Below are 27917 nucleotides of genomic sequence, written 5' to 3' on the forward strand. Positions count from 1 at the left end.
TGATGGCATTCGCTGGCAATCTTGTTGTCAGCCAGCTTGAATGGAAGCAGGAGAAATAAAACTAAACGTTATCGCTGCGTTATCCCCGCAGGCTGTCAGAAGGTGATGAAATCTTAAGCCATGTCAAGCCAAAATATGGACCTTGTCATACAACGCATTAAACCAAGATGTAGAGAGCGGTAACCTTTAGGATTATAACTTCACTAGATTCGTTTTGTTGGCACTGGATGAAAATGCTCAAATAAAAATGTTGACCAATGGCTGCCTTCAAGAGCAACTCTCAAAATTCTAGTAATAGCGCAAAATGCATAATAGCACAATTAAAAATGAAGCTTTTTTCAAGGATATCCATCAAGATTCCTGGACTGGCTTTGCTTAATGAGCAGCAAGAAACATAGCAGATAAAAAGTTGCTTTTTGTTCGCATGCTAAACGAAAGCATTTTTTATAATATTCCATGATGCCGTAATATTTTCAAGTGGCATGGATAGACGTTTTCGTTAAGCTGATATGGTTCATCAAGGGTCGTCGTGTTTCTCTACCAACATGATGCTTGAGCGAGAAATCTGCAGCATTTTCATTCAAGTTTTTATCCATATTTTCCTTCACCAAGTACTGACAAGCACCTGGTGCCTGAGAAATATTTGTGATGTAGACATATCAACATAGAATATGGGAGGACGTTTCCTTCAGCTCCTACTGATGCTATTTGCTTCTTTCACAGCTTTTAATTGCGTAATTTAGATAACAAATTAGCAACTTAAGGGGGATAAGAGATATAGTTTTTCCGATTTTGTATTTCATTTGTTTAAGAAACATATTTGTTCATTTAAAGTTTAAAAGCCAAAGTTTAAAATCGATTTCGATCTTCTAATGTGACAATTAGGATCTGGCACAATATAATCGCAGTAAATCAATCAGTCTATTTATTTCAAATAAGTTTAGAACACTGCTGCCATTTTGTCAGCATGAACATCAATTTCGGAGAAAAAAAAACAAACGTAGAAAGGTCAATGAAAAACATTATTTGACGTTAGATAAATTCAACTTTGACTATTAGTCAATAGGCAAATTGTCCGTAATGATTGTTCGAATCATAGCCGATTGTGCAAACCTTCCCAGAACTATTGAAATGAAACCTCGATTTCACGAAGCGTCCAAATTCTAAGCCCAATGTATTTATATCAGAACCAAGCGTTGCGCTCTCTAATGCGAACCCTCAGTCCAACAAGAGCAGTGCAAATAACATGTTAATGCTGCGGGCCAAAACCTGCCGGTTTCAATCGGATTCCCGTGCGTTTGGCATTCCCGCTGAGCGGAGATTGCTCTCGATCCGAAAGGGGTAGTGTCTTGGAAAATGGAAAATCGCGGCACCAATCGGTTCGACTGTGCGCGATGTTTGAACTACCCCTCGAGGATTCCTCCACGCTTCAGGAGAGCCGATGCAGGGTACAAAACAATTGAATGTGGAAAATTCATCCATCGCGGTGCGCTGCTGGTGCTGGCGTGTTCTAGCAAAAGCTAGCAATCAAATTCGTCAAACGGCATAAAATAGCCTGAAAGCAATCGGAAACCCGATACCATAGTGAGCTTTATCGGACTCTTCCGTTCCCTGGGGTGCGCTCCCGGATGCGCTTTCCCGGTTTGATGGCTGCTTGTTGATTTTTTCGTTAAACTTGATGCTGTTTTGAAAACAGACGGATGAAGTCTAAAAATTGGAATCTAACAAACCGGTCCATCACGATGCTGTTGTCAGTGGCAGTGTTTACGGTCGAGTTGAGCGTTTGTTGATTGAGCAAACGGAACAAATAGGTTTGAGTTATTGGCTAGCGATAGTGGTGTGCTCCAAGGCACCGTCCGCGTAGCTTGGCCATTTTTATGCGTAAGGGGCTTCATCAAGGGCTTTAGAGATAAAATGAGAAATGCACAGTGTTTATTGTTCAATGCCTACGTAAAATCACATGTCAAATCGCCTCTGCCTGGTGGAATATTATTATAGAATTAAACCTCGTTCTTCACTGAGGCTCCCCCGTACGTGAGACTAATTTGCAAGTAGCGTAAAAAATTCTAGTCAAAGACAGCATTTTTGGGTTTAAATTTATAAATTTGTGAATATTGAAACCTAACAAAAAAATCTAGGCTACCTCTTATAAAAAAGGAAAACTCATAGTGATCAAAGTAATCCGATCGATTCGGTGCGACGAAAGATGTCATGAAAAGTTTCGATCCACACTGCTCGTGTGTAGTGACTTAGTGTAGCTAGATAAAGGCGAATCATAAGTGATGACATTTTAGGTCGATTGTCGTCTCTTTGCCATGGCATGTGATGAGTTGGCACAAAATACTAGCAAATAGCATCGATTCCAAGGCGGGATCTAGAAAAGCCGTGTACGTATATGTTCTGAAGTAAAAGAGCTACCTAGATATGGGTGGAAAAATTCATCGCAAGCACACCAAGAGTACGTCTCGTTGGCGGCTACGCTAGAAGATGGGAAAGCACAACCATCATCCGGAATGGGAATTTCTCTTGGAACCTTCACTTCGGCTGCGCAATCTTTACGCCACCGCATCAGAAAAGCTTTCGAAAGATAATTTTATTTCATACTACGTAAAAGCTTTCAGAATCTGATGTTTTCTCTCCACAGAGCGGTAAACATGTCCGTTAACGGAAACGATTCCTTTAGTAACATGATCCTCTACGTAAGATTTTTTTTATTCTTTCGTAATATTTAATGAAAAATTTTCATGCATATTTTTTACTTAAATAGCATGGCCTTAACTTTTGAATAAACAAAAAAAAATGTGGTAGAAATATCGTGTTAGGCACAGAATGAGCATAATTTCCGCTTATTTAACACCATTTTATTCGAGTGCCGTTTTTTTCCGTGTCACAGAATTACATCCAAAACATCAAGAAAAAAAACAAGAGCTGGTAGGATGCAAAATAAACTGAAAAGAAAATCTAATTAAAATTCATAACTGAATTTAAGAACGCGCGAGCATGTCGAATCCGCAGTAAGCAATAAACTGACTCAATTAATTTATAAAGTTTCGCTGTCCGGAATGTTGGGTTGGTATATTGGGTTGAATGAAATTTCATTTTCCTGTCGTTGTCACAGCCACGGTACTCATTATGAGGTAAGGCTTTAATTTTTGCATTATTGTTCGATTAAATTATTTCTGCCTCGAATCTTCTGAATCTTTCCGACCTGTGTGCTTGTTCGTACCTGCGAATCTAGGTTCTACCTTTAAGTTGACGTCTCGTACAATTCATTTCAATGCAAATCATTTAATTCCGAGGAGGAACTTTAATAACAAATGCAAATTACATAATAATAACACCACTCCATCGATAAAAAATGTCTAACTAGTTTACACTTGCAGATATAACTACTTCCCATGCCATGAGAAATATTTCAGGTGAGAATGTACATTTGTGATGCATTCCTGAATTGTTGGATGCAAAACATAAAAACACTATGTGAAACATCAGATGCACAGAAAAACCGCTGTCAAATCCTCGGTCAAACTTACCAAGGTTGCGTTTGGGGTAGCGAAAAGGCAAAACAAATCCATTTCCGGTTGTTTCTTTTCCCACAACGATTTCTTTGCTTCTCGACCGACGAGAAAGTTGAACTCTATTTTGATTAAGTTCGTGCAGAATTTCAGATGGACTAACAAATTTATTCCCTCAAGTGCAACTCAGATCCTTCAAGCTTTTTGACAACCCACAGAAATTCGCACAAATTAAAGCCACCGGTAAATGGACCGCGCAACTCAAAACTCGACTGCAATTGCTGGACGACCACATAAAGTGAATGAAAAATGCGCGTCCTGTTGTATGAACCAGCTAAAGACAGGATTTTTTTGTCAAAGTATTTTCTATCAAATATTGTGCTAGTTTTCGTCCGTATGTTATTAAGCCATTGCTCCGGGAAAACCAAGTGAAAGTAATCAAACAAAGTGCAGCCACCGTTCTCGTGAATCGTACAGCATTCCGTTTCCAAATTAGCCCACATCCATCGTGACGGTGACTGCTTAGGGAAGTGGCAACAGTGGCGAGAAAAACGAGGAACAGCAGATTTTCTACCACCCGGCGGCCAGAGCTCCGTTTGGCCGGCAAAGCTCCGAGAACCTTCAAGGTGCTTTGGAAGGTTTATGTAGGCTCGAAGGGAAATTTGTTTCAGCCTAATAGGATTAACTCCCCGAACGCCACCAGCTGAGGCGGAGAGCTTTCGCTGCGTGTCAGAAATTTATGTTGCACACATCGGCGAATTTCGCGATAATCGCAACCGGCAGCTACGAACGGGGCTCAATCACGCGGAATGCTCAACAATGAAACAGCTGCACGTATGAGTACCAACCGTTGGTAGTGTTGCTATCACCGGCTAGGTTGCCTGTAGCTTTAAACATTTGCAAGCATACATCGAGCATACTTTGTACTCACATTTGGATTCCCAATGATGGATGAAAATCAGAAATGTCACTCCTATTCGCATCCATTGATTGTGAGCAGTGCGCGGCATTCATCATCGAGGAGATGTACACATCAGTAGATACACATGATAGCATCACGAGATCATATTTGGCCAGCCAAAAAGGAAATCTAAGCTTGGGAGAAGGAATCGAAATCTTCTTAGCTAGATTTCACAACAAAAAATGCCCCGCATGAATTCACTCCTATTCACCAGTCCTCATACAAGTTGCGTCGGTGGAAATCCGCAGCTCGTGCTGCTCGATCACACTCTACCGGTGAATGGCTTCGGCAGCTCGGGCACACAGCAATCGCACAAATCCCGTTTCCAGGAGTCACGGGAATGGAATATGGATCGCTAGTCTCGGCGATACCGTTTGGCGAAGGACGTACTGCCGTGCTCGCTGCTGGCGAAGTGTTGATGCTGGTGGACAAAAGATAAGCGATAGGGACGACGATAGCACGCACGCTCCCGAAATCGAATCGGTTTCGATTCAGCGCCCAACTATAAAAGCTGCCCCAGTTACCTTCCGGATTGTGGGGTGCTTAGTGCCGGCGGATTTCATCTCATTTCGTCTAAATCTCGCCGTTTTGATTACGTAGAAATCTCATCAGCATTGCGGTGTTGATGCGAACGGCGAAGGGAAAATGGATGCTTCCAGCCAACAATGGCCGGTCGATGGGTGGAAAAGTTTACATCCTGTTCAAACTCTTTCGCTGATTGGTTGCGAATATTAAATAATTTCATTCACATCACTCTCTAGCGCGATGGCTCTTGAATTCAGTCTCCTCTATGGTATCCGTTGCATACGACATCGATATGTGGAATTTTTCTCGTCCAGGCATACTCCAGCGGAGGTTAAAAAAAAGGCTTTAATCTGCATACCGCTTACGCGGAGCTATGCACGTGAGAAACATCAAACGTGTGCTGTCATGCACACAAACACATTAAAATAATTAAATTTTGACTGATTGACACACTTCCTGTGAGGACTGATAGAGCTATCAATCACCTAGAGAGAAAAAAAAACTCATCTTTGCACTCGGACTAGCTCTCACGGTGAAAAAAGAACCTTGACTTGCGCTTTGTCGGCAAAATAAGTGATGTTACGGTTGCTTTTAATGTTTCTTGCCCGTGAGGCTTCATTCGTAGGATTCATACAGCTTTCGTAAGAAAAACCTAGAAAGCAAAACGTGTGCACAATTTTCTACGTCAGAGCGAAACGGGAAAAAATATATCGTCATGAGAAATGCCCACGTGGCTTTGGTTTTTTCTTCAACCGCTTTTCCCAATATCCCCGTGAATAGGTTCGCCCAACTTCTAGCATACCCGCAGCAGGTATCGTCACAAGCTTTTGTGTTGATCCTACCCAACCGGCGGCTTTATTATGGTAATAATAATTTTCTACCACGGAGCAAAAAAGAAAAACTACTGCGAATGGTGTGTGAAATTTACGAGAATGGGTATGCATCGGGAAGTGTAGTAAAATTAATTTATTGGTGTAAAAGTGCCACACAGCCTCACGGTTCCAGTTCATCGTCGCTGGAAGTGGAAATTTGAAACGCGGTCCGTAAACAATGGTATGTTGCTATTCCCAATCGTTGCAGCTTTTCGCGATTCGCTTTTGTTTATTTTGTTTGCCCGGTGCTTTCGGTTCCATTTTTCCACGTTGGACAGGCGCTCAACTGCAACCTAGGTGGGAACACTGAATGCATTTCCCGGCCAGCCAGTGGGCAGCCGGCTAGACGGTCCGGCCACGGGTTTATTTCTGCGCCCGACGGTTGTCTGGTGATTATTTATGGACTTCCATTTAGTGCTGCCCGGACGCTTGGCCCCGATTTAGTTTGTTCGCGCGCGAGCAAAATCGAGACTGATACTCCGGCATTCTGAGACCGGGAGCATGCTGAAGTATGCTGATGATGGTTTCGAGCAGTCCATTTTTTTTTCTTCACCGTATGCTGCAATTAATGATGCGACGCTCGGAAACGCTCCATTTCTTTATCGTTCGCTCTGTAGGCGTACGAAACAGCAGACACAGCGAGTGAAGAAGCTTTATTGCACTCGCTGCAGCTGTGATCAACGCTGCTGAGGAATGGTAAGCAGTAGAGCATAAGAAACTGGAAGAAATAGTGGGGCTATGTGGAATGGAGTCTCAGGGCATTATTATAGATCGGCGAATGATTTATTCGTAGCTTCACTGCGATTTTTCGCAACATTTTATCGATGAAAAATGTATACTCTTTTTGATTAGTAACAATCAATTTTTTCAACCTTTTTCGTATAATGAAATTAAGGAAACCATAAAACTTAAAGCTTATTTTGGTACGTAAAAAAACTTAGCTGACAAATACCGTGGCTTGCTGCTGTCATGGCTAACTCATGCTTTAACACATTCGCTAGCTACCGTTTCAATTAACGCAATCGTCGTCTCAAGCACAACCAGGTTGGTTGAGCAGAGTGTTGGCAGGATTATATGCAAAGGTGAAAAGGTGCAAGCACCAGCCAGTGCCACTGTTGCACGGTGGTGAGCAATTTGCCCACAGTTGCAAGAAACCAAGAAACGCTCCAGTACGCACGCAAAGTATGAAACGCAACACCCGATTCTTTGCTTCACGGCGCCTTTTGGCTTCGTTCTCATTTTGCGCACCGTATCCTTAATTTCATTTGCACATTCAGCCCTTGAGATACATTCTAGCAGCACGGTATCATACTTCCGGACGCCAGCTGCCCATACTATCAGCAGGTCGGAACTTTGGCCTCGGCTTTTCGAAGATGGCCATCGTTTTATTTTTTGCTATGGCATGAGCAGCTCCTCTTGAAGTTGCTTCTAATTCGATACCGTAGACCACTAAATGGCCTCAAAGTTTCAGCAAGCAAAAACTCATCAGAAAACCTCTTGCATCCGGACCAACCGGGTCAGGTTGGGCGCAGGTGTTCCGGAATGCGCTGGGAACGAACGCCAGGCGCACAAACAACAGCCGGTTGAAGAACGAAAACAGTTCATCTACCAGCCAGGGGAGCAACATGGATGGGCTTGGAACATAACTCTTCCGTTGTGTGGGCGATTTGTGGATTGATAAGGAAAATTTCACCGTAAAGTGATCAGAGATTCTCTATACGTATTTGCAAGCAAAGTTTCGCTCCGGGTAACGTTCGAAAATTCATGAAAGCGTTGAACCGGTTTTTTTCCATTTAGGAAAAATGCATGGTGTGATAATGACCACAAATCGTGGAGATTTTCCATCGTTACTTTAATTTAACTTTGTCAACTGAATTCTCCACTTAAAAACAATACAAAAGATGAGACAGATTCCCGCTTATGATATAATATCTGCTAATTTTATTTATCATTTTATGCGTTTTTCTATGAGTGGTTTCTGAGTGTTTCTAGACGAAAAGTTTCAGCTGTTCATTTCGATGAAACTACATCGAGAGCGATGATTGTAACACAACCCGGAATCCTACCAACTAACACAAATGTATACCACTGGCATCCATGCGAGAGGTGAGCCAACAGCCAACAAGCGCCATGACGAATGCAGGGAAAACTTTCCCATGGAGGCAGAAAGCGAACCCTTCGAAGAACGAGCGTCCTACGGGACAGAGCAGAGCTAGAATGTAACTTCCTGTTTGCGGTTGTACAAAACAAAAAAATAGAGCGGGAGAGAAGTGAAGCTTACTGGCTTCATGTGCACAATGTGCATTTGTAACACGTTTCAACAACTACTGCTGCTGCAGCTGCTGGGTGTTCTTTTACATTTGCGGTTGTCCTCCCTCGAGACGGTTTCCCAAAGCGCACAGAGCAACTTCAACGGGGCGAATGATTGGATGCTGCAATAACAGTAACCGGGCGCACCCAATGGCCGGCATGAGTCGTTCGGTGTGATATAAAATCAATAACCGTCCGATTGAACAGCAATGAGGAGAACGACGAATATCCGTTGCGGTGAAATTTCACCGACCGTTTGGTCACGCTTTGCAGAACAGTTTACAGCCGGTTGGGTGGTCGCTTAAACGAGCCCGTCAACTCGTTAGTGTTGACAAAATACCAATAATTATCGTACCGATGCTCGACGCAAACGACATCCGCGAAGCGTACGAAATGATTGATGATGCCGACTCAACGTGAGTAATACTTTACCGTAGCAATAAGCTGCATGCCATTCAACGGAAAGACGCTAACGGGGGCGAAGGCGACCCGGTACCGGCATTATTAAACAGCTAAAAGCACGCTTAGTTGTTTCCGCAAAGGATGATGAGCGTTCCGCTGATGAGAGAATGATTTATTTGCTGCGCGATATTTTCTTCCTGAAGTCAGACTTTAGACCAAGTCTTTAGCGAAACATTTCCTAACCATTTGACAACAATCATGGCCTTAATCGATGGACTTTCAGTTGATGGTTTTTATATTGGTAGTGTTTGTGTAGCTATTTAAATTTGGAATGCCATCAAGCGAACTCCCAACTGGATGCTTTCATGAACGGTATACGGTTTGTAAGCGTTTTTGACTATACCATGCACATGTGTATTACTGATTCGCTGGGTCTTATGTACGCGTTCTAGGCTAGCGAAACTATTTCCATGGAATAATCCATAGCTGATTTGCGTCTATGTCAGGCCTTTTACCTGCCGGGTCACATAATGCAATCAATTTAAATTTATCATTCAACCTTATAAGTGTTTGCAAAACCAAGCATGAAGCAAATTAATACAAACACTTAAAGCTGATGAAGGTACTCGTGTAAGGAGCCGTGTTAATGCATACTCTCGTTCTAGTGTCCGATCTCGGTAGAGGGTGTCCTTTTTCTCAAAGCCCCTAGCTACCAGCCAGACACTCTTATATCACCACTCATTTGCATTTATATTGAATCGATTTGCCAGGCAGTGTAACAAGAGTGTTCCCACATACTATCAACGATGGTCATTGAACATATTTAACTAGGGTGCGCTTTTTCTTTCCCTGAACGCATAGCTCATTGAGTGGCATTACAGCCTGAACCATTGAAACATTGACGGTAGAAGATAACCCCAAATGTAAATCATGTGGCAACTGTTACAATAGCTACGTCAAGACCGATTATTATATCTTCTTTAACCCTCGTCAATGAATTGCCTCCACAAAAAGGGAGTAATCGAATGTGATGTATGCTTAGAACAGTAAAAACTAAATGATTTTCATTATGTTTTTATCAATCAATTAATCAAAAATAATCTTCAATCTTCAGTAAAAAAAACGTGTGCATATAAAATAACTAGAACATTTTCTATTATGTGTGAAAATAATAAAAGTCAAACATGTCCTCTTCACAAAGAATAGCTGACATTCTTCTAAATGTAAAAATTTCATCAATTAATTTATATTGTATATTTGTTACAAAATGTGTAACAAACCTCATCAAAACGAACCAAAAACATCCATCCACCATGCTGATTCTCTTTGGCATGATAGCAGTCTACCATTGCACAGGTCGAAGCATATTTTGAAGCATGTTAAAAGGATTGCAAAATCCACCAGCGGGAAAGACTGATAGCGATCCTTTCAATTAAGAATTCATGATCGGACTCCAGGGGTAACCCTTTTCGGGGTCGACCTCATGAAAAGAAACCCCGAAAAATGTCATACTTGCAAAAAAGAAGGGATTTTTGCAGAAATTCAATCAAGATATCGCCATTTTCCAAGATCAATCGGCGAAGGGTTTGGAACACTCCGCAGTGAATTGAATGTTAGTGGCCTTTCGACCCGATAGCCGAGTGGTACTGAACCAAAGAGAATGTTTAAGGAATGTTGAGCATACCTGGTCGTGCTTTTTTTTTACTTTAAAAGAACAATCGAACCATCGCTAGCGTGCCAGCAAACCGTACCAGTTTCATGTAGTAGGCGTTTTCTTTCGGGATTTTAGTACGGTAAACAAATTTGTTGAAAATTTTCCTTTTTAACCATCTTATTCGAGCAACACACACTTATTACATTGCAGCTCATTCCGTATTTACTACTCACAGCCCCGTGAAAAAGCATTACAAGGTTTATTATCTGGTACGATTATTACGCAGCCCCATCGCGATGAAGAGGATTCAGCCATGCCCTAACGCTTGTCAGCCATCTCCCGGCACATAAACACGCCTTATCGACTCAGCTCGTTAAGATATAACGAGTGACCATAAATGACGTGGAAAGCTAGCTGCCAGCCTTTCCGAAGGCTTTCAGAATCCGGCCACCAGCAGGGTTAGTGGTGGACCGGCAGTCTCCACTTTTTCCAGCGATCTAGCTCGTGATGAGCCCACCATGCATCTAGGGTGGATCTATGTGTGTTGTTAATCTAAATATATTCAAAACCATTACCCCCATCAACGGTAACGATGCTCGCTTCGACGCTGCAGGATACCGATGTCCGTGAAGGTCCACGGGAGCCGCAGGTGTGCAGTAACGTACAACATACAGTAGCCCTCAGGGCCGAAAAAGGGCTCACACCGGAAATGCCGGGATTTGTTGAACCGAGCTAGATCCGCTCCGGTCAAAAACGTGCCACCGGCAGCCAAGTGCTGCACTTTCCGCTACGTGCTTCGGTTGGTGAGAAAGTGCTTGAAAAATGGCCTTCATTATCCTGGTACCAAGGCTACCCCCGAGGCCTTGTGCCGCACGCGATAGTAGGCTGACGTGTCCTGCGAAGCGCCCATCCGGGCAATCCCTCATCGGGAGAGGATTGTTCAATTTGGCTTTATGATGTATATACAATCATTTTGGTACGAGCAAAAAGCGACCCGTCCATCGGAAGGCATCGTTATGTCAGAGCATCACACTTTCCCCATTCTCATCGGTGTCGAGCTCGTTTGACGAATGGCACGCCTTTAGTGGAATGGGTAACACGTGCGCGTAAACTACATGTCAAAATGATGCCGTGAATTGATTTGCCAGACGAAGCCTGGTACACTCAACAAAAAAAAAACATGTGCGAATCCTCCGACCTGTACTCTTCTTGGGTTGGACCAAACATCATGCTTTTTCCTTTTACTTCTGTCCGTACGGATCCAAGTTTGATTTATTTTCAGCAAGTTTGGAGCGCGTAAAAATAACGATCTTTTTCCATTGCTCCACTCGACTCCACCCGCTGGCCAAGCGAGCAAAGAAAACACTAAAAATCAATCTTACCGGCGGGCTTATCGGGGGGATTAAACGCGATTGAAATCGCAAAATTGAAAAAGGATGTAATATAGATTGTGCGCCTGTGTGCTCATAAACCGCGAACCCGCCGGGGGTTTGCTCTGATCCGCTTTTCGCGAGCTCGCGATCTGGCGGGACGAATCGACCGGACCGAGGAAGCAAACAGAACGAATTAATGTGAATCATTGTCCACCTTCCCTAGCCGGCTCTTCTCGTGGTGAACGAAAATTAAGCATGTTTAGGAGAATTTAAACGGATGCAAAAAGGAAAAAAACAGCTCACACCAAAATGCAAAACGTATCAAGAATGCTAATGAGTTCTTGTGAATTCAATTTTGTTCGCTACCAAACGGAAGACATTCCGCGCGTGGCGCCATCCATGTTTGATGAGCGTCCATCATCAGAACGATAATCGCCTGTTATTAGCGTCGTTCGGGAATTCAGTGGGATTACATTCCGAACCTGGAACGGCAAATCACTAGCGGCGCAAGTTCCTAACGAAGTGCCGGAACGTGACGGACGATTATTGCGGCGATGAATATTATATCGTAAATTTCGGTTCCTTCCCAGCTTGGAGCCTCACGAACAATTTTCCATCCGAATGGCTCACCCGAATGCACCTGAGGCTCGAGTTGCTCTTGCGATCCTGCCGTTGGCCGGTTGTATGGCGCCTGTTCCGATTAATTCAGTTAGCCGGAAAATACGGAACGGATCTCGATATCAATGGCGAAACTTTCTCCATAAGCGGACTGGACAAACATTTCATGATTTATTTGTGGGGCAGAAACAATGCATCAGAGAAGCATTTCTTAGCCCATGTTGGATATTACAAATTTGCAGGGGATCATCCTGCATCTGGCGTAAGATTTCTTTTACGTAATCATAATTCCTTGCTTTATAAAACAGTCATGAAATGTCTGGTTAGTGTCAGTGAAATTTAAATGCGACAAAAGAAGGTAATAAATCCTTTACCTGATACTGCGATGCCAAATGATCGAAATTGTTTTAAAAATCCATGATTTCTGGTGCCACACGAAACTTTTCGCAAACATTTGCAGCCATTGAACGACTTAAAAAAGTATTTAAAAACAACGAAGAATTATGCCAGCACCGCACGTTCACAATCGGTGCTCAATATCGTTGCCAGCAAAGCACACTTGCTCCGTTCCCGTCAAACAACGGTACTAACCCCTTCCCGGCGTGAGAATCGTTAATTTAAAATTCATATTTTTCACCAAACAGCACCCGCCTTGCCGCCGTCTCAGTAATCCTATTAGTTTCCAGCAGTGCAGTGCACCGACGCCGCCGGCAAGGGACTGGAACGACTGAAAACTGGGAACTAGAGCAAACCAAAACACACCAAACTTCGTGCAGCATACACAAACATGCATGTTTTCGGCTAGTTCGAACTTTAGTCTACGACGATGCGAGAAATCTGGAACGAAGCGCAGCGCCGCGCGCCGTTTGTATAAAATACAGCTTACCACACAGCGACCGACCCACGCTGCGATCTGCATCCCAGGCATTTCCGCTACCCAGCAAACAACCGTGACGGTCACATATGGCTAGCAAGTGGTACTAGCCAAACTTTCACCACCGTTTCTCGAGCAACATCGAACTGCGCTCGTCCGAGCGACTTGTATGCAGCGCGCAAAAAAGGGCATGCAAACGACGTTCAGAATATGCGGTAACCGATGGTGGTGCATGCGAAAAAGGGTTCTCGCGTTATTATATGGAGTTTTTTTTTGGTTCTATTTCATTCTTTTCTTTACGCGAAAATTTTAAAGCACGTACGTTTATCTACTTTTTTAGCTGCTTCCTCCGGAAGTCGTGCACATGGTTTGTAGCGGTTTGGTTGCACGACGAACCAGCTCGCCAAATCAAAGCTCAAACACCCTGATGATTGATGTGGTAAATGGTGAATGAAATTGGTTCATTCTACCCCATCGTGCCGCACGACGTGAGATTTCCCCAGCAACCAAACTAAATCGATTCCATAGCCACGCAGTCCGGTTGCTATCGCAACACCAGCTTCTTCATCTGGAATGCAACGTTGTGTTTAAAGATTGAATTAATTATTTCATGCATGCATAACGGCTTACTGTGAACTAACGCCCCGTAAGGTGCCGTTGCTTAGTAATAATGTCATGAGTGCTTCCGCAAACAGCCAAAGAGGAGCAGGAAAACAGGCGAGTCATTGCCCGAACGCACAACCACGGCCAGTGACGAATGCTAATATCGATAATACATCGCTCGGTTTTATGCTAAACTTGACCTGAATGTTTAATCACGCCACCATGGCAACGATGGTGGTGCTAATAGTGCCATTAGCAGTTACCCACCGCTCAAGACGATTCGAAAACGTACCCGCATGACCCTTCGTGACCGTTTGCTGCTATGAATTTATGATTACCGAAGTCGAACTAAAGATCTACTAGCATCCGACATCATGCCCTCGTTCGTGCGAGCGAACGCTCAAAAGTGTCAGAATAAACAACAGACAACCCTCACCCACGATAACCGAGCTCCATTTCTGCGCAAATCAGATTCATGTGTGTAGAACATGGAAGCAGTCAGTGTACCACGACGTACCAACATGAGTAATGCTGGGCGTACAGCATATGTTATCCGGCGCTTCACTGCCATAATTTACTTATGGGTTTGTTTATAACTCAACCGTAACGCTCCATGGCACTTTTCCCTTTTGACGGACGAGCACGAGTACCTACATCGCTCAGGATTACGACTGAGTGTATGTGAGATGAAAAAAAAAATCCAAATCCGATGTATAATTGAGTTTGCGGATGTTTTGCCAGTTTGCAACCGAGATGAACGAGGGTTTGAGCATGAGTATCGAACGATATGAGCTCGATCGGAATCACGGTTCGAGCCGTAAGCGACATTCAAAAGATCAACAGAGTGATTGCGGTGATATGTGGGGGTTGAGTCGATATTTTTACTCCCCACAGAGATTATCGTGTAATTGGAAATTACAACCCATAATTATGCTTGTTTTGACAACGACCATGATGAAGCAAATGATGATGATGATGATGTTGGCGATTGCGATTGTGTCAACCGCTGGGAGGCGTTCGAGGAATTTCGAAAAGTGAATGCCTCACCAGCGGTATGCTGGGTGCCTTCTGTGAAGCGCTTCTTTTGATGCTATATAATTAAGTGTTTCAGATGAATAGTGGAGATATTTGATTAAACTGATGCTGAGGGTGTAAAAAATAATGTTGCGCGTGTCATGCTTTGAGTTGTGGCAACACTTCGATTGCTTGTAGGTGATCAACTTGATTGGTTTTGTCATGCAATCGTGATGTCGTGGTATACGTCCTTCTGCCACCAACATCCGATAAATACCGTGCCATTCCGCATCGAACTTGCTTAATGATCGCCATACGGTAGTATTGAAGTGCGCATAAACCAATTACCAAGAACATGGCAATCATTTCACGGCTGGACTGCAACTGCAGCTCCGGTGCTCTGATCGAATCAATCAACCAATCAAATCGTTAAATCGAGCACCGGCACGAAGATTGTCTCCCACTTCCGGGGGTTTTTTTTCCGCCTGGTTTGCGAATGTTCCCACCCTGGGCTGGGTACTGCTACAAGGCTGCCAAATCGGTACAGAGACTTATCGCATGACAAGCAAAACGCGCTCCCCAACCAATATGGGAGCCAACATCTGTAGCCTCGTTTCGGGGCGCTTGTGTTTGCGCTCAGGTTTTTGCTGCCCAAAATGGCAGGATGCTGCCCACCCCGAGCAAAATGATGCGGGCCCAACGTGTCTCGAGGCCCGTTCGTTCCATCGAGGGCAGGTTGGTGGAACACAGCAACAAATTGATTCTCCGTTTCGTTCATTAAGCAGTGCTCTCACGATTGCCGTCATGTTCGTGTGGCGTGCTCTTATTTACGACCCTTCGACCCTCGCGCGCCGGACACGCGCAAAGCATCCTTGGCTCGATCCACCTTCGCCCTAGATTGGATGCTTATTTGGAAGATGAGGAAAGATCCGCTCGGGCAGTAGAAACAGTCGGCCTGGTACGAGCTTTACGAGCCAACCGAACGGACCGTGTTTTGCCAACGCTACAACCGTGGCGCCAAAAGGCGCAACAAACCACTGCACATGTAACATGGCTTCGAGGTTGCCGGTTTCCCGGGGCTCGAGCTGCTTGGGAAATGAATTAGGCAAACCCTCCGGTAAACCTCCACCGTCGGCCAGTTTGGAATGCGATTCACATCCACCGGGTAGCAAGTTAATCAATAAAACGAAACCAAATGTAAGCCAAGCGCTGGTGCCCTGCCGGCTTACATCGTTGCTCGCTGAGGTCGGGCATGTCGTAAACAGTTCCCTCCAAGGGGAGGCGCATATGACCTTGCGGGATTGCCATAGGCTCGACCCGTTCGACTTAAGTTGGACCCTAGATATCCGGTTCGCGAGAACCATAGCTTTGACCGAGCCCAGAGGCCAACTCGCTCCGACCAACCGTAGACCGTGAGCAGCGAGCGTAAATGCACTGGATCGTGGAAGCACCAGGGCTGAAAGCGATGCCGATGAGGTGTAGTATACGTGAAATTAGTACCTTACCTGGCCGGAACAAACCGAGCACGCACGCACAACACCGTCAGAGTTGTGGGATGGTTATTGCTATGGCGATGCGAGCGGTAACGCTCCGAGAACGATTGTTTGAGTGCCGATTGTTGGTGATTGTTTGTCCATGATACGCCCATCTACTATTTACCCGGCGAACCGGCGTTCTGTTAGCTGCGAAAATAGCCCGCTCGTTTGCCTTAATGATTAGGCGATACTTGATGCTACAGCAAACGGCTCACATTTACCAAACGCCCATCCCAAAGAAAGCTTGCTCTCTTTCTTTCTTTTTCCATTGCCATTGCAAACGATTATCGCAATTCATTATGCTCCGGCAGACAGCGGGCTCATATCAAGCCATCGTCCGGGGACCGTAACTGGGTGCGTTCTCCATCGTCGATAAGATTGTGCAGGGATTATTATTTTTATGCCCTCTCTGGCTTTCCGTGGCATGGCACGGAAAGAAACCGTTTCCGAGTAGGATTACGGTCCAACTTTTCTGCCACGCCTTCGTCAACGGATTATTAATTCGCTTATTGTATTCGCATTCGAATGAGATTGCGCAGGCATAAAGCTCACTTCCCATCAGGGAGGATCGCTCCAATCGATAACAAATCTTTTTTCATGCTTAATTAATTTGCTCTGATTGATCCATACGCTCAGATACCCAGCGCACAACTGGTTGGTTTATTGCCTGTAGAGAGACAAGCTATCAACGACTCCCCAGCCGGCAGCGTCACAGCCGCACGGTAAGCATTGCAATGGTTGGTGATGGTAAACATTTTAAAAATTCATAACCCACCACATTTTGTACGACTTCTGATATGATGCTTCCATGGCTCATGTTACACCATGCATTTATTAGGCAGCAAATCATCAATCATGGATACACTACTTTGACAGCGTAACAGACATGCGTCAACAGGACAATTTATTCACATCTATGTGATTGTTTGCATTTGTCCGCCGTAAAAACTAGATCACATCAATATTTCAATTTTTCATCTCCAAACATATCAAAAGGGAGCTTCAATGTATTGCTCATGATAACATTATTCCACAGAGCTATCAAATGGTTTTATGAAAACATAATACCTTTCTACTCCGAAGCAGAGCAGGATTACTAAAAACAAATCCAAAAAAATAAACACACATTCATAGGTTCGTTTTGTTTGCATGGTCAAATTGAATATTGATTTTATGGCAATTCAAATTAAAAAACGATGCTGACAGATATTGAAAATTGAGCTCATTATTTCAATTTGAAACCTTTTTTATTCGACCACCAAACAGCTTTTAAAAGCTAGATTGCTATGCACAGTAGACATATCTAGAATATGAAGAAGAAAAAGAGTACTAACGTTTGTCGTTAGAAAATTACCTGTGAAAGAAAACAATTCCGATATCATTATCCCACAAAGGATATCCTTATGGCTGCGCGAGCAAATCGAATTACCGTTAACAATACCGAAAGCACACCGTGTAATGGGGGAAAACATAAAAATTCTCGTTAGGTCCAACGAAACCGACTCGTTGCCAGATAAATATCCAGTAAACGCTTTTTCTTCGTTATCCCGCTATGGCCAACTAGCATTGCATTACCGATGTGTTGTTGCTAACAAAGGACACTGTTCATGATGAGTGATAACGCTGCCGATCGAGCAAGGTTTCCGTTATAAAAAATGATCGATTTGTCGTAAATGTACAACTAGGGCAAGAATCGGTGGAACGGTTTTTAAACGTAACTTGTTTCATTTGACATACAACCGAATATGCATCCAACTACTTGACACAACAAATCGTGGCAGCCATCCGCACACTATTCTGCAGCTACCCAATTAAAAGTTTTCCCGGCTAAACCTCCATCAGCGGGACGATGCGTTGAAGCGAAACTTACAACCCATCCGGATGGACGAAGAATATCCACTCGAATTTCTCAGTGAAAACGGACTCGATACTAAACGAGAAACGAAGAGCAGTTTAAAACTTTGCTCCGCTTCCAATGGTGTCGTATTTTCTACGATGCTTTAGTTTCGATGGACCAAAAGCCAGACCCGCGTTGCATTAATATTCTAACGGCTTTTTAAGCCTCGGCGAAGGAAAAAAGTTATTCGATTGGATGACGATGCTTTCTATTATTTTACTTCCTGTCTTATAGACAGAAATCGTTATGAACAAACTGGCACAGCCAGTGATGAAATAGCAACATTCCACACGTATTGGAGGAAAAACATTGGTCCGTTTCATCATCAACTTAAGGGGAAGAAAAACTTGCAGTGTAGCATTTTTTATTTTTGTGGATTCTATCGAGATATTTCTTCTTTTTCACAGCGAGTTTAAATCACCACTTTGTCTCAAATCGATCGATTATGATGCGTCTTATTTTATCGGATAATTTTCACCGACTTCCATCTTTCGGAGGAAAAGCGAAGAAAAACTATATTATTGATACTTTTCGACGAGAAAGAAACTTAAACTTCACATAACAATCTATCCGAGCAAAAAGAAATCGAAACGTGGAACCAGCACAATAAACATCACAAGCAACACAAGCAAAACAGGAGATTCGCCGTACAACTTTGGAACGGATTTTGGCCTCAGCTTCAAAACTTTGTCCGTTTCATATTATGCGACCATGCAACGACTTCCTAAAGGATCACATTATTCAGCAGCTTTGTCTGGTGGAATTCGACCGCGCTTTAGTGCGCGTGGCTCAAAGGTAGCCATAGTTAGTGCGCTTAGGCAATGGAAAACGCGCTTAAAAAATGCACGTCGTCGCTCGTGCGAAACCTGAAGCCTCGGGTGGTGAAAAACAACTCACCACCCAACAACACACATCTCGGCAAGCACACAGACAAACCTTAGGGCGTTAGGAAATTTGTGTGTCCTCAGGGAAAGTTTCCCGGGTGGAAAACGTATACGCTCGAGGAACGTTTACCAAAGATATCGCATAGGAAACAGCGGTACAGCAAGCGTGCTTGGAGTGAGCAAGAAGAGACTAAATCCTCGATTCTTCGAGTGGCTGGTCCTCGTCTGTCGCTTACCGTTAGTTATCATTTTAGTTGGGCGTGAGTTTTAACCGTTCCCGGTAAGGTGTAGCACATTTGTTTGCTCCACACGTCATAATCTTAACTTTGCAAGTGTGGCCTTGTTTGGGTGAAAGAGTTTTATCACAGCAGCTGGGCGACAGTTTGCACCTCAATTACAGCGAAAGTTTTTTGTGCTTTACGAAGCAAAATCTGCTGCCACATAATGGTATAGTGAGCGATGCGATGAACCGAATCTTTATTTTGCAGGGACGTTCTATAGTTTTTTTTGTATTAGGAGACTTATACTCAAATACGCTCATAATCAACCTTCATTCACTACAGGTACGCCATTGGCCTCCCAAAAAATAATCGCCAATCTTTTGAGGATAATTTTTTAGCTGTCAAAAGATTTGTGATACTGAAGTTTACTTCCAGCAAGCAGTCATTTCACCTTAATTAGTTTTAGGAACAATTTCAACGCGTGTTGATTACAAATAACACCGTTTCTTCGATATCGCAGTTAATTAAAAACAATTAACCAAAATGGATCTACCGGTTCCAAGAATTTTGCTTCCCTTCTTGAAGCACTCGTTTTCCGACGTAAGTACGAAACAATCAAACCGTTCCACCCCTCTGTTGTAGCTCGTCATTGGACCGTCAATATTAATTTTCACCTTCTTCTAAGCCAATCATGCCGTCGAAAACACAATGGACTGATTAGCGAAATTTAAAACAGACGTTTGAAGTATCTAATTAGGTCCTTTTTTATCTAGGGCTCATTCTTTGTCTACTATTTTTTACGTTTGCTAAAACATATTACCATGCCACCCCGTCCGTACTAAGGTTATTATTTTCTAAAAATATATCAATACTTGATGCTTCGTCAAGACGTCAACCCAAAAAAAACAATGAATTGTTGGATTAATTTTTAATTTGAGTTGAATTGTACTCCAACTGGATGCATATTAATTTATTTAAAAGGCTAGATTAAGGTGATATTTTGCATAAGGAGATGTTTGAAATATATATGCCATACTTATATAAAACTAAGCATTGTGCAAACGGTATGAAAATCATTCATACATTCCTGTTTTTCTGTATCGTTTTTGATACATACAACCGTTGAGAGCCACAAAAAATTCTCTTTCTGAAACCGCAACAAATTTAAAGCCCGTAAAATCATTTCTGTTGTGATGCCTTAAATGGTACGCACTCGTCAAATGGAGGCGCCCAGTACGTTGTAGACGTATGACTTCAATCATCTCTCTGCTATCATAAATGTAGTAATGCAACAAAAGCAGGATGTTTGATATTGTTGGTGCTAAGCATAATCGTACAAAATTTCCCGAATTTTGCTATTCCTAAACTTGTGACGAATTTGAAGCACGTACAATGACAACTGGAGTTATAAACCAAATGGAGGCGCCTAGTATTTTGTACGCGAAGGGCTTCAGCTAGCTATGTACACTGATGAATTAAATTTCTTTTTTTTCGGCATCGTTGATACAAAATAAAATTGGGGAAAATTAACCAAAAAACGTCTTTTCCTGAAACCGTTACTCACAATGAAGACTTGTATGACGCCTTGAATGAAAGACCCTTGCCAAATGTAAGCGCCTGGAACGCTGTAGACGAATGGCTTTAGTCATCAATTCGAACACATAAATTTCGCCGAATGTTCTAGACTTTACCGCTTAAATGAAAAGAATGTGTTTCCATGGATAATAAAACAATAATCCAAAGACTGTAAGCCTAGCATCTCTGCTGCATAAAAATAATTTCAAATGTTTACCGACGAAATCGGCTCATTTGAGCTTTCCATGAAACTGCGCACCTCTGCTAACAGAGTATCAACAGTTCGGCGTAAATTATTCCAACTTTCCGTGGCACGCATGTACGGCTTGGCCACGAGTAACGGTAAAAACAAGTGAAAGGTGGAACCATTGGAAAGGCACCGTCGATATAAATTATCCCTCTGACCCGGGCGCTTGTTGGCTCGGGCGGTAAAATGCTAAATTGTTGCTCGCGAGCTCGTTTCGAGTGGACCGACCACCGTTCGTATGTCGATGGCAGCTGTGGGCGCATAGCGCGGGAAGTAACTATTTCAAATCGTACCGGACCCGGGCCCATTTTGACTTTTCGCTACTCGGTGCTTACCACCCAGTGGAGCTGCCGAAGCCCGCTAAGCTGGTTAGTCCCGGTGCCGCGGAACGTTAGGGTGAGGAACAATTTAAAATTTATGGTACCACTGCGTACCGGCTCGTTGACTCGCAATCAAATCCCTAGCCGTGTTCGCATTGGGAGGAGGTTGCAACGACAATGAGTCTACGGCGTGGATTCATATTGGAAGCGCACTCATATCAGCCGCGAACTTCTATTACATGGTAACACAACCGTGTTCCATGCGAGCATGTTCGAGAGCACGTACCACGTTTTCATTACCATAAATAAAACCGATCCGTAGCTTGGCACGGAAATCGATGGCTCTCAACGAAGGCTTCCTCTGTTCTCGTGTTAGTGAAGTATGGAAAAGAAAAAAAATCAAATAGAAACTGCAACTGTAACCGGAGCCACTCGCCGTCAACTGCACGGAACAGGGCAACGGCGATTTATTGGAATTTTCAGCTACCCGATCTTCGTTGCTCTCGGTCTGGTAAGGTGAGAGGTTGCTCAGGTCAAAAGAACACCATGCGCTCGTTCATTGGCGAGAAACTTTTCCAGCACCCAACCCCATTCAGCTGGCGTTGTGGTGATTCTATTCCGTGATCGCCATCGGCATGTCGTAGAAATGAACCTTGGAGTACGTTTCCTGCAGCACTTTGCGCATTTCCTTGGAATGTTCCCAATCGCGCGTTTCGCAAATTACTTTCACCTGGAAGTATTTCGCACCAGCGACGAGAGAAGAATAAATTGTTAGAATACCACCTGTTGGAAGGGTCAGCAGTGGTGGATTAGAAATAAACGGTTCAATCACTGGAATAAGTGTTTTGTTGACATGATTCTTTTTATATGGAACTTGAATGTTTCGAATATAATGATTGACACAAAATTCAATGACCTGAATTGAAAAAAAGCTCTCGCTTTAGATTGAGATTCAATGTTGCTCGAAACGCTCTGTAAAATTCGAATTCGAATCAATTAGTTCTCGTTGCATAAAATTCCCCGAAAATAACTGCATTCCGGCTTGCGCGGATCCCGGAAGTACGCCTTACACGTGCTTCAAAGGGTCACCTCTGTAATGTCAAAGCGAACGACGGGATTTCGTTTACCACAAAAAGAAAACCAGCTATCCAAACAATTTCCTTCCCATTCAATCAACATCGGTGCGGTACCGCGTCGATTCATCGCCATTCGCGCGCGTTAGCCACCGCCACCGGTACGCTGATCAAACACCGGCATCAGCGTTATGGCGGGGTAAACGCGCGGTCCTCACCAAAGTGTGCGCTAATCAACGCAATCAAACAGCGACCACCGAACATCCGAGCGAAAACGTGAAATCCAATCGTCCAGAGCGCCCCCACAGAACCTTTTCCGCGCTAATGAAGCGTGCCCCGGTCAAGGTAAATATTAGACGCACCGAAGTACTCTCAGGGTTAGCCACAAAAACCGCGACAAAACCAACAAAACCCAGTCACCCAGGTACTCTGTCGAGGGGTTGCCGTCGTCACGCACGACCGCGCACGGTCACTGACCATAAATTAAATCATAACGACCTCCCATCGCGCACCCATCATTACCATCAGCGCGTTCGTGTTTCGGCTGTCGACGCCCGAAATCCCGGCCCCATTGTGGTCGTTTTTCGCGCGAAACGTTCTGCCGAGCTTTTCGTCCGGGTGCTCACACCCATCGTGAAGCTCTCGGACGACCACAGCGAAATGGAGAGGGGAATAAAAATGACATTCGCAGAGCAAACTATGGTGACCCGGGAATAGGACCGTTCCGGGAAACACGCCTATGCGGTGGATGAGGCTCGCGCGCGGCTACGTAAACGGCGGCTGCGCCAGCTTACCTCGACGTGGTGAATGTCCCGGATGAAGGCACGTTCGTGCATTATATCCTTGATGGAAACGCCCAGACTGGCCAGCAGATTGCACAGCTTCGCGACCCCGCCCGGTCCATCGCTGACGGTGACGGTGAATCTGTCCGTGGTGGATCCGATTTGCGACCATCAGCACGAGCGCAGGCAATTACCCGCGTGAGTCCAAGTTACGCCACGGTTACGGTTCGAATGACACACAGTCGCGGGCACGGCGAGTGATAGGAAAATAAAAAGGACACGCAGGGCAGTGAAATGGTAATTACCGTCAGGCACCGTCGAAAAGGCGCGATGTCCTTGTTACGGCCATTCCAGCTCCACCACCTGGCTTACCTCTGCAGACGTCCTTCGGCGGCCATGCCACGTTCCAGACACTTGCCGAACATGGTCGTATCGATATTGCCTCCGCAAATTAGCAGCACCACTCTAGCGGAAGCGGGATTGATCGAAGGAAGGAATGCAAACGCGTTAAACGGTGGTGTGAGAAAATGGGGCGCTTTCGCCGAAATGGCCGCTCTTTCTCGCTCTCTGGCACTTACCGCTTGCCGATAAACTCGTTCAAATGACCGGCCAGAATAGCGGCTAAGCCCGCTGCTCCAGCACCCTCAACGACGCACTTTTCCAACTCAACAAGTCGCAAAATGGCGAGTGCTATCCATTCCTCCTTGACGACGATCATTTTATCCAACAGCGGCACGGTCGTGGCGTACGCGTTGTAGCCTACCTGCGGCACAGCCAGCCCATCCGCTAGCGTTTCCTGGTTGGCCACGAACACTGGGCTCTTGTTTTCTAGTGCTCGCGTGAAGCTGGGACACTTTTCCGACTCGACACCCTGCCACCGGTGATGTGATGAGAACAAAAGCACACGCGCACGATTAGCGATTGCAGGAATTCAGGCGCCATGGCGCAATGTGGGCGCGATCGAACGGAAAACATTCCACCAACCGGAACTTACGATGATTTTGGTATTCGGGCTGAGATTCTTGATGGCTGTCGCGACGCCAGCAATCAGACCGCCTCCTCCAACCGGCACGACGACCGCATCGATATCGCTCACCTGCTCGATGATCTCCAGCCCGATCGTGCCTTGGCCGGACATAATGTGCGGATGGTCGTACCCGTTGATGTACGTGAGGCCTCGGTCGTGACCCATTTTCAGCGCAATTCGCTTCGCTTCACCCATGTCCGCGCCCTACAGAATGGCGTTAGCGTGTAGATCAACGAGTAAAGTCGCGTGAGCTTGTCGCGTAAACCGCCGTGCAATTACGCGAACATTCCAGCACCGTACGCTGGGGGTGAAATTAACAACTAAAACAGGACGTACCTGAACGACGACATTAGCGTGGTAGTTGCGGCATTTCTGAATTTTCATCAGCGAAGCCTTCAACGGCATTACCACCGTCACTGGGATGCCGAGCTTCCAGCCGTGATACGACAGGCCCTGGGCGTTTGGGACCAAGCGAAAAATGGGGTTGAAACACAAGAAAAACAAGAAAAAAGAGGATACGACACGGTGAGTAACACCAGCACCCTTCACAAACGCTGACTTTTCCTCGAGCAGAAAGCACGACGACCGCTTCCGGATCCCTTTTTTTCAGGAGCGTACCCCGAGAGGGCTGATTTTTGCCGGAAAATCACTTCCGCAAACGAACCGAACCCAGGCTCGTTACGTCCCACAGCTCACCTGGGCGTGGTTCCCGAGGGAGGCCGAGATTACGCCAGTTTTTTTCTGCTCGTCCGACAGCATAAGCAGCGCGTAGCGAGCGCCACGTTCCTTGAAGCTGCCGGTGAACTGCAGAAACTCCTTCTTCAGGTAGATGTCCATGTCGATCAGGTCGGAAAAGTGAGATTTCTGTGAAAAACGACCACCAACAGCGTAAGCGACAGCGAAACCACGACCATCACGTGCCAACCGTCACGTACCACGCAGGGTGTCAGCTCGACGCCCTTTCGTATCTTGAACGCTGCCGACGTAACGTCCTGGAAGCTGATGATCTGCGGGTTGTCCGCGTTGCAGAACGGATCGACGATTTCCGGCTCGGCCATGGGATCGGCATCGCGCGGTCCATTCTGAGTCATCGCTAGCTTCACTGAGGCCATTTGCGTCGTCACGGATGACACCTGCATCACTGGCAATTAATCTACGGCGACACTCAAATCATACGAGCTATTAAAACCCGCGACAAACAAAATGAGGAAGGTGAGCAAACAAAGATGGCAACCGCACGTGACAGTGATGGCGTTGGCTTGTCGTAAAAAATTAACTGACACGTAAATGGCCCCACACCAACAGGCGAAGCGTGTACGCGTGTATACAGTAAGAGGCGTTCGAGCAAACCGAGGCACCGAAACGTGACTGTGTCTGTGTTGAAAAGCCACTCTCACCATCCAGTAGGGGGGTGAAATATTAATTTGCGAAATTTCACAACCAACCACCAACCGCGTCCGGGGAATAGCGAACGAAAAGGCCTGTTGAAGCGCCAACCCACAACGAAAGATATAATTGGACCGAGGTTTTAATGGACGAAATCCCGCAGGAGTCGTGCCGGACAAAGGCTCCACCATCGCCTGCAGCACTCGCTCGAGTGAGCTTTATTGATAGTGATCGTGTAACTTCGTTAATCGGTTCCGTGAGCATAACTCAATCAAACTTTCGGGCACGGGACGAATGCATTAGCCAAAAACTACTTCGGAATTCCCCGGGCTGGCAACTTCGAATCGCTGGCCTATTGAATCGGAACGAGGCACGTGCAAAAAGATGATTGCATTTGCAAACACATTTCGAACCGTTCCGAACTCCTGGCGTGCCTAAATCACGATCCGTTCAATGTTGGGGTAAATTTTCCACTCTAAAGCAGCACTCCCTTACTCTCCACTAGCTCCCATATCGGTGCAGATTCACATGAATTATTTAGAAGTCGAAACGCGTCACTGATTTACTCGGAGAAATGTTTGGCATCGGCGAGCAATGCGCACTCGTTCACATTAGCTCCCATTCGCAACCCCATGCACTTGGTTGCGTTTCTGCACTACCGAACGCTGGGGTGGCACTGGCCTTCGGAATCTCGAAACCAAATATTTGCCAACGCAAACACGAATTAAAATATGCGCTTGCGAACACATGCGAACAGATTCCGCATTCGGTGTCGATTTCGTCCCCATCCTGGCACTCTATTAACGAATTTCCCTCTCGCGGGCATTCGGCGGTTTATCGACCCGTCCCCGTTGGTTGGTTGGTTGGGTTTGTTTTTGCCTTTGTACCACAGATCTGGTGCGATTTGAAACACTTTCAGGTTCATTCTCAAACCGGTGCCGCAAAAAAAAACGAGCAGCTTGAACGCACATCTAATCAAACGAACGCGAGAATCCTCGAGCACTGCACGCGCGACTCTCTTGTGAACAACCGCGAAGAAACGCGCAAAAAGGCTCAAGGAGTAAAATACACACACACACACACTTTTGGCAAGGACTCGAGCTCGATGGTGCTTTCGGTGCTGCAAACACCCAACCAGCTCGTTAGCGGCCACTCTCCGGTTACGCACCTTGTGGCAACGCAAAGCTTCTTCACCGATCGGCACCACTTTCGAAAACGCGATTCGTTGCTCGCCATCGCCCATCGTGGGTGCTCTTTTTATACGCTGGCGCCTCAAACTGAACGCTCGTTTCACACTGACGCAAGAACGTTCGCCCTGGCAGGTGAAGCGATCGTTGCGAAGCGTCCAATTATGAGCGTCCCATCCTTGAATTCCGGGCGGCTCGATTATCGTTCATGTGCGAAAAAAAAGCGAAGTAGCAGAAAAAAAAAATAATCACCACACAACGTCATGGGGATGTTTTCGGTGCCAAAATCGATTCGTATAAAAGTTCGATAATTGACACACCATCCACCCAGCAACCGATCGGTGGGGTGTTTCTAAGCGAGCGGCCAAATTCGGAACGGAACCTGTCGGGGAACTTTTTCCAACGCGTCCACGCTAACTACCAATCCCAGATCGAACGGTTCACTTACCTAGCCGCCAAGCACGCCTTGTCTCACATTCCCAATCCGACTGATTTTGTGTCCTCCATCGTGAACGGTCGCGAGAATTCCAAAATTCATTCCATTAGTCCGCTTGTCACCATCGTTCACGAGGGTCAACCATCCCTCAGCGCCACCGATAAAGCCCTTTGTTAGGATGGCTTCAATTCATCTCGCTCCGCTTGCGATGCAACGGTGTTGTGGCTGCGGTTTGCTGACTCGGAACGGCTTTGCTTATCACCCGGTTATGGTGCACCACGCCGGATCAGTGGTAAGCTGCAGTACGGGCTCAATTTGCTACGCGATGGGCGCCTTATCGGTGTCGGTTGGTTCGTTTCCCAATGGGCCTCGTGAAGGTGGGTGGCTGGTTGTTTTCAATCTTGCTGATGTTTGCTGCATCAACGCTTCCGCTTATTACTCATTGTTTGCATTCGCTTCTCTGTCACTCGCTTATCGGCGATCAACGATGAAGTCTCCCATTCGAGGGCTCAATGTTCGCGTTATAGGTCGAAGAGGCTATTAGGACGACCCAACGGCTTGTGGTGTGCTTCTTGGTTGACGTACATAATCAAGGCGAACTTTACACGCCGGTTCTTCGGTTTACC

The 27917-nt window shown here is 45.3% G+C and overlaps 1 protein-coding gene across 1 annotated transcript; it reads right to left on the reverse strand.

Moving 5' to 3' along the window:
• Positions 1-21863: 21863 nt before the first annotated feature.
• LOC128730313 (L-threonine ammonia-lyase) lies at positions 21864-25421 on the reverse strand. Its single transcript, XM_053823357.1, has 8 exons — positions 25218-25421; positions 24979-25146; positions 24619-24735; positions 24250-24486; positions 23834-24126; positions 23628-23720; positions 23268-23397; positions 21864-22130 (listed from the first exon to the last, which is right to left on the reverse strand). Exons 1-8 carry the CDS (start codon positions 25419-25421, stop codon positions 22014-22016), a joined length of 1359 nt encoding a protein of 452 aa, XP_053679332.1. The 3' UTR covers positions 21864-22013.
• Between the last annotated feature and the right edge of the window lie 2496 nt (positions 25422-27917).

Source organism: Anopheles nili, chromosome 2 (assembly GCF_943737925.1).
Source record: "Anopheles nili chromosome 2, idAnoNiliSN_F5_01, whole genome shotgun sequence".
NCBI lineage: Eukaryota > Metazoa > Arthropoda > Insecta > Diptera > Culicidae > Anopheles > Anopheles nili.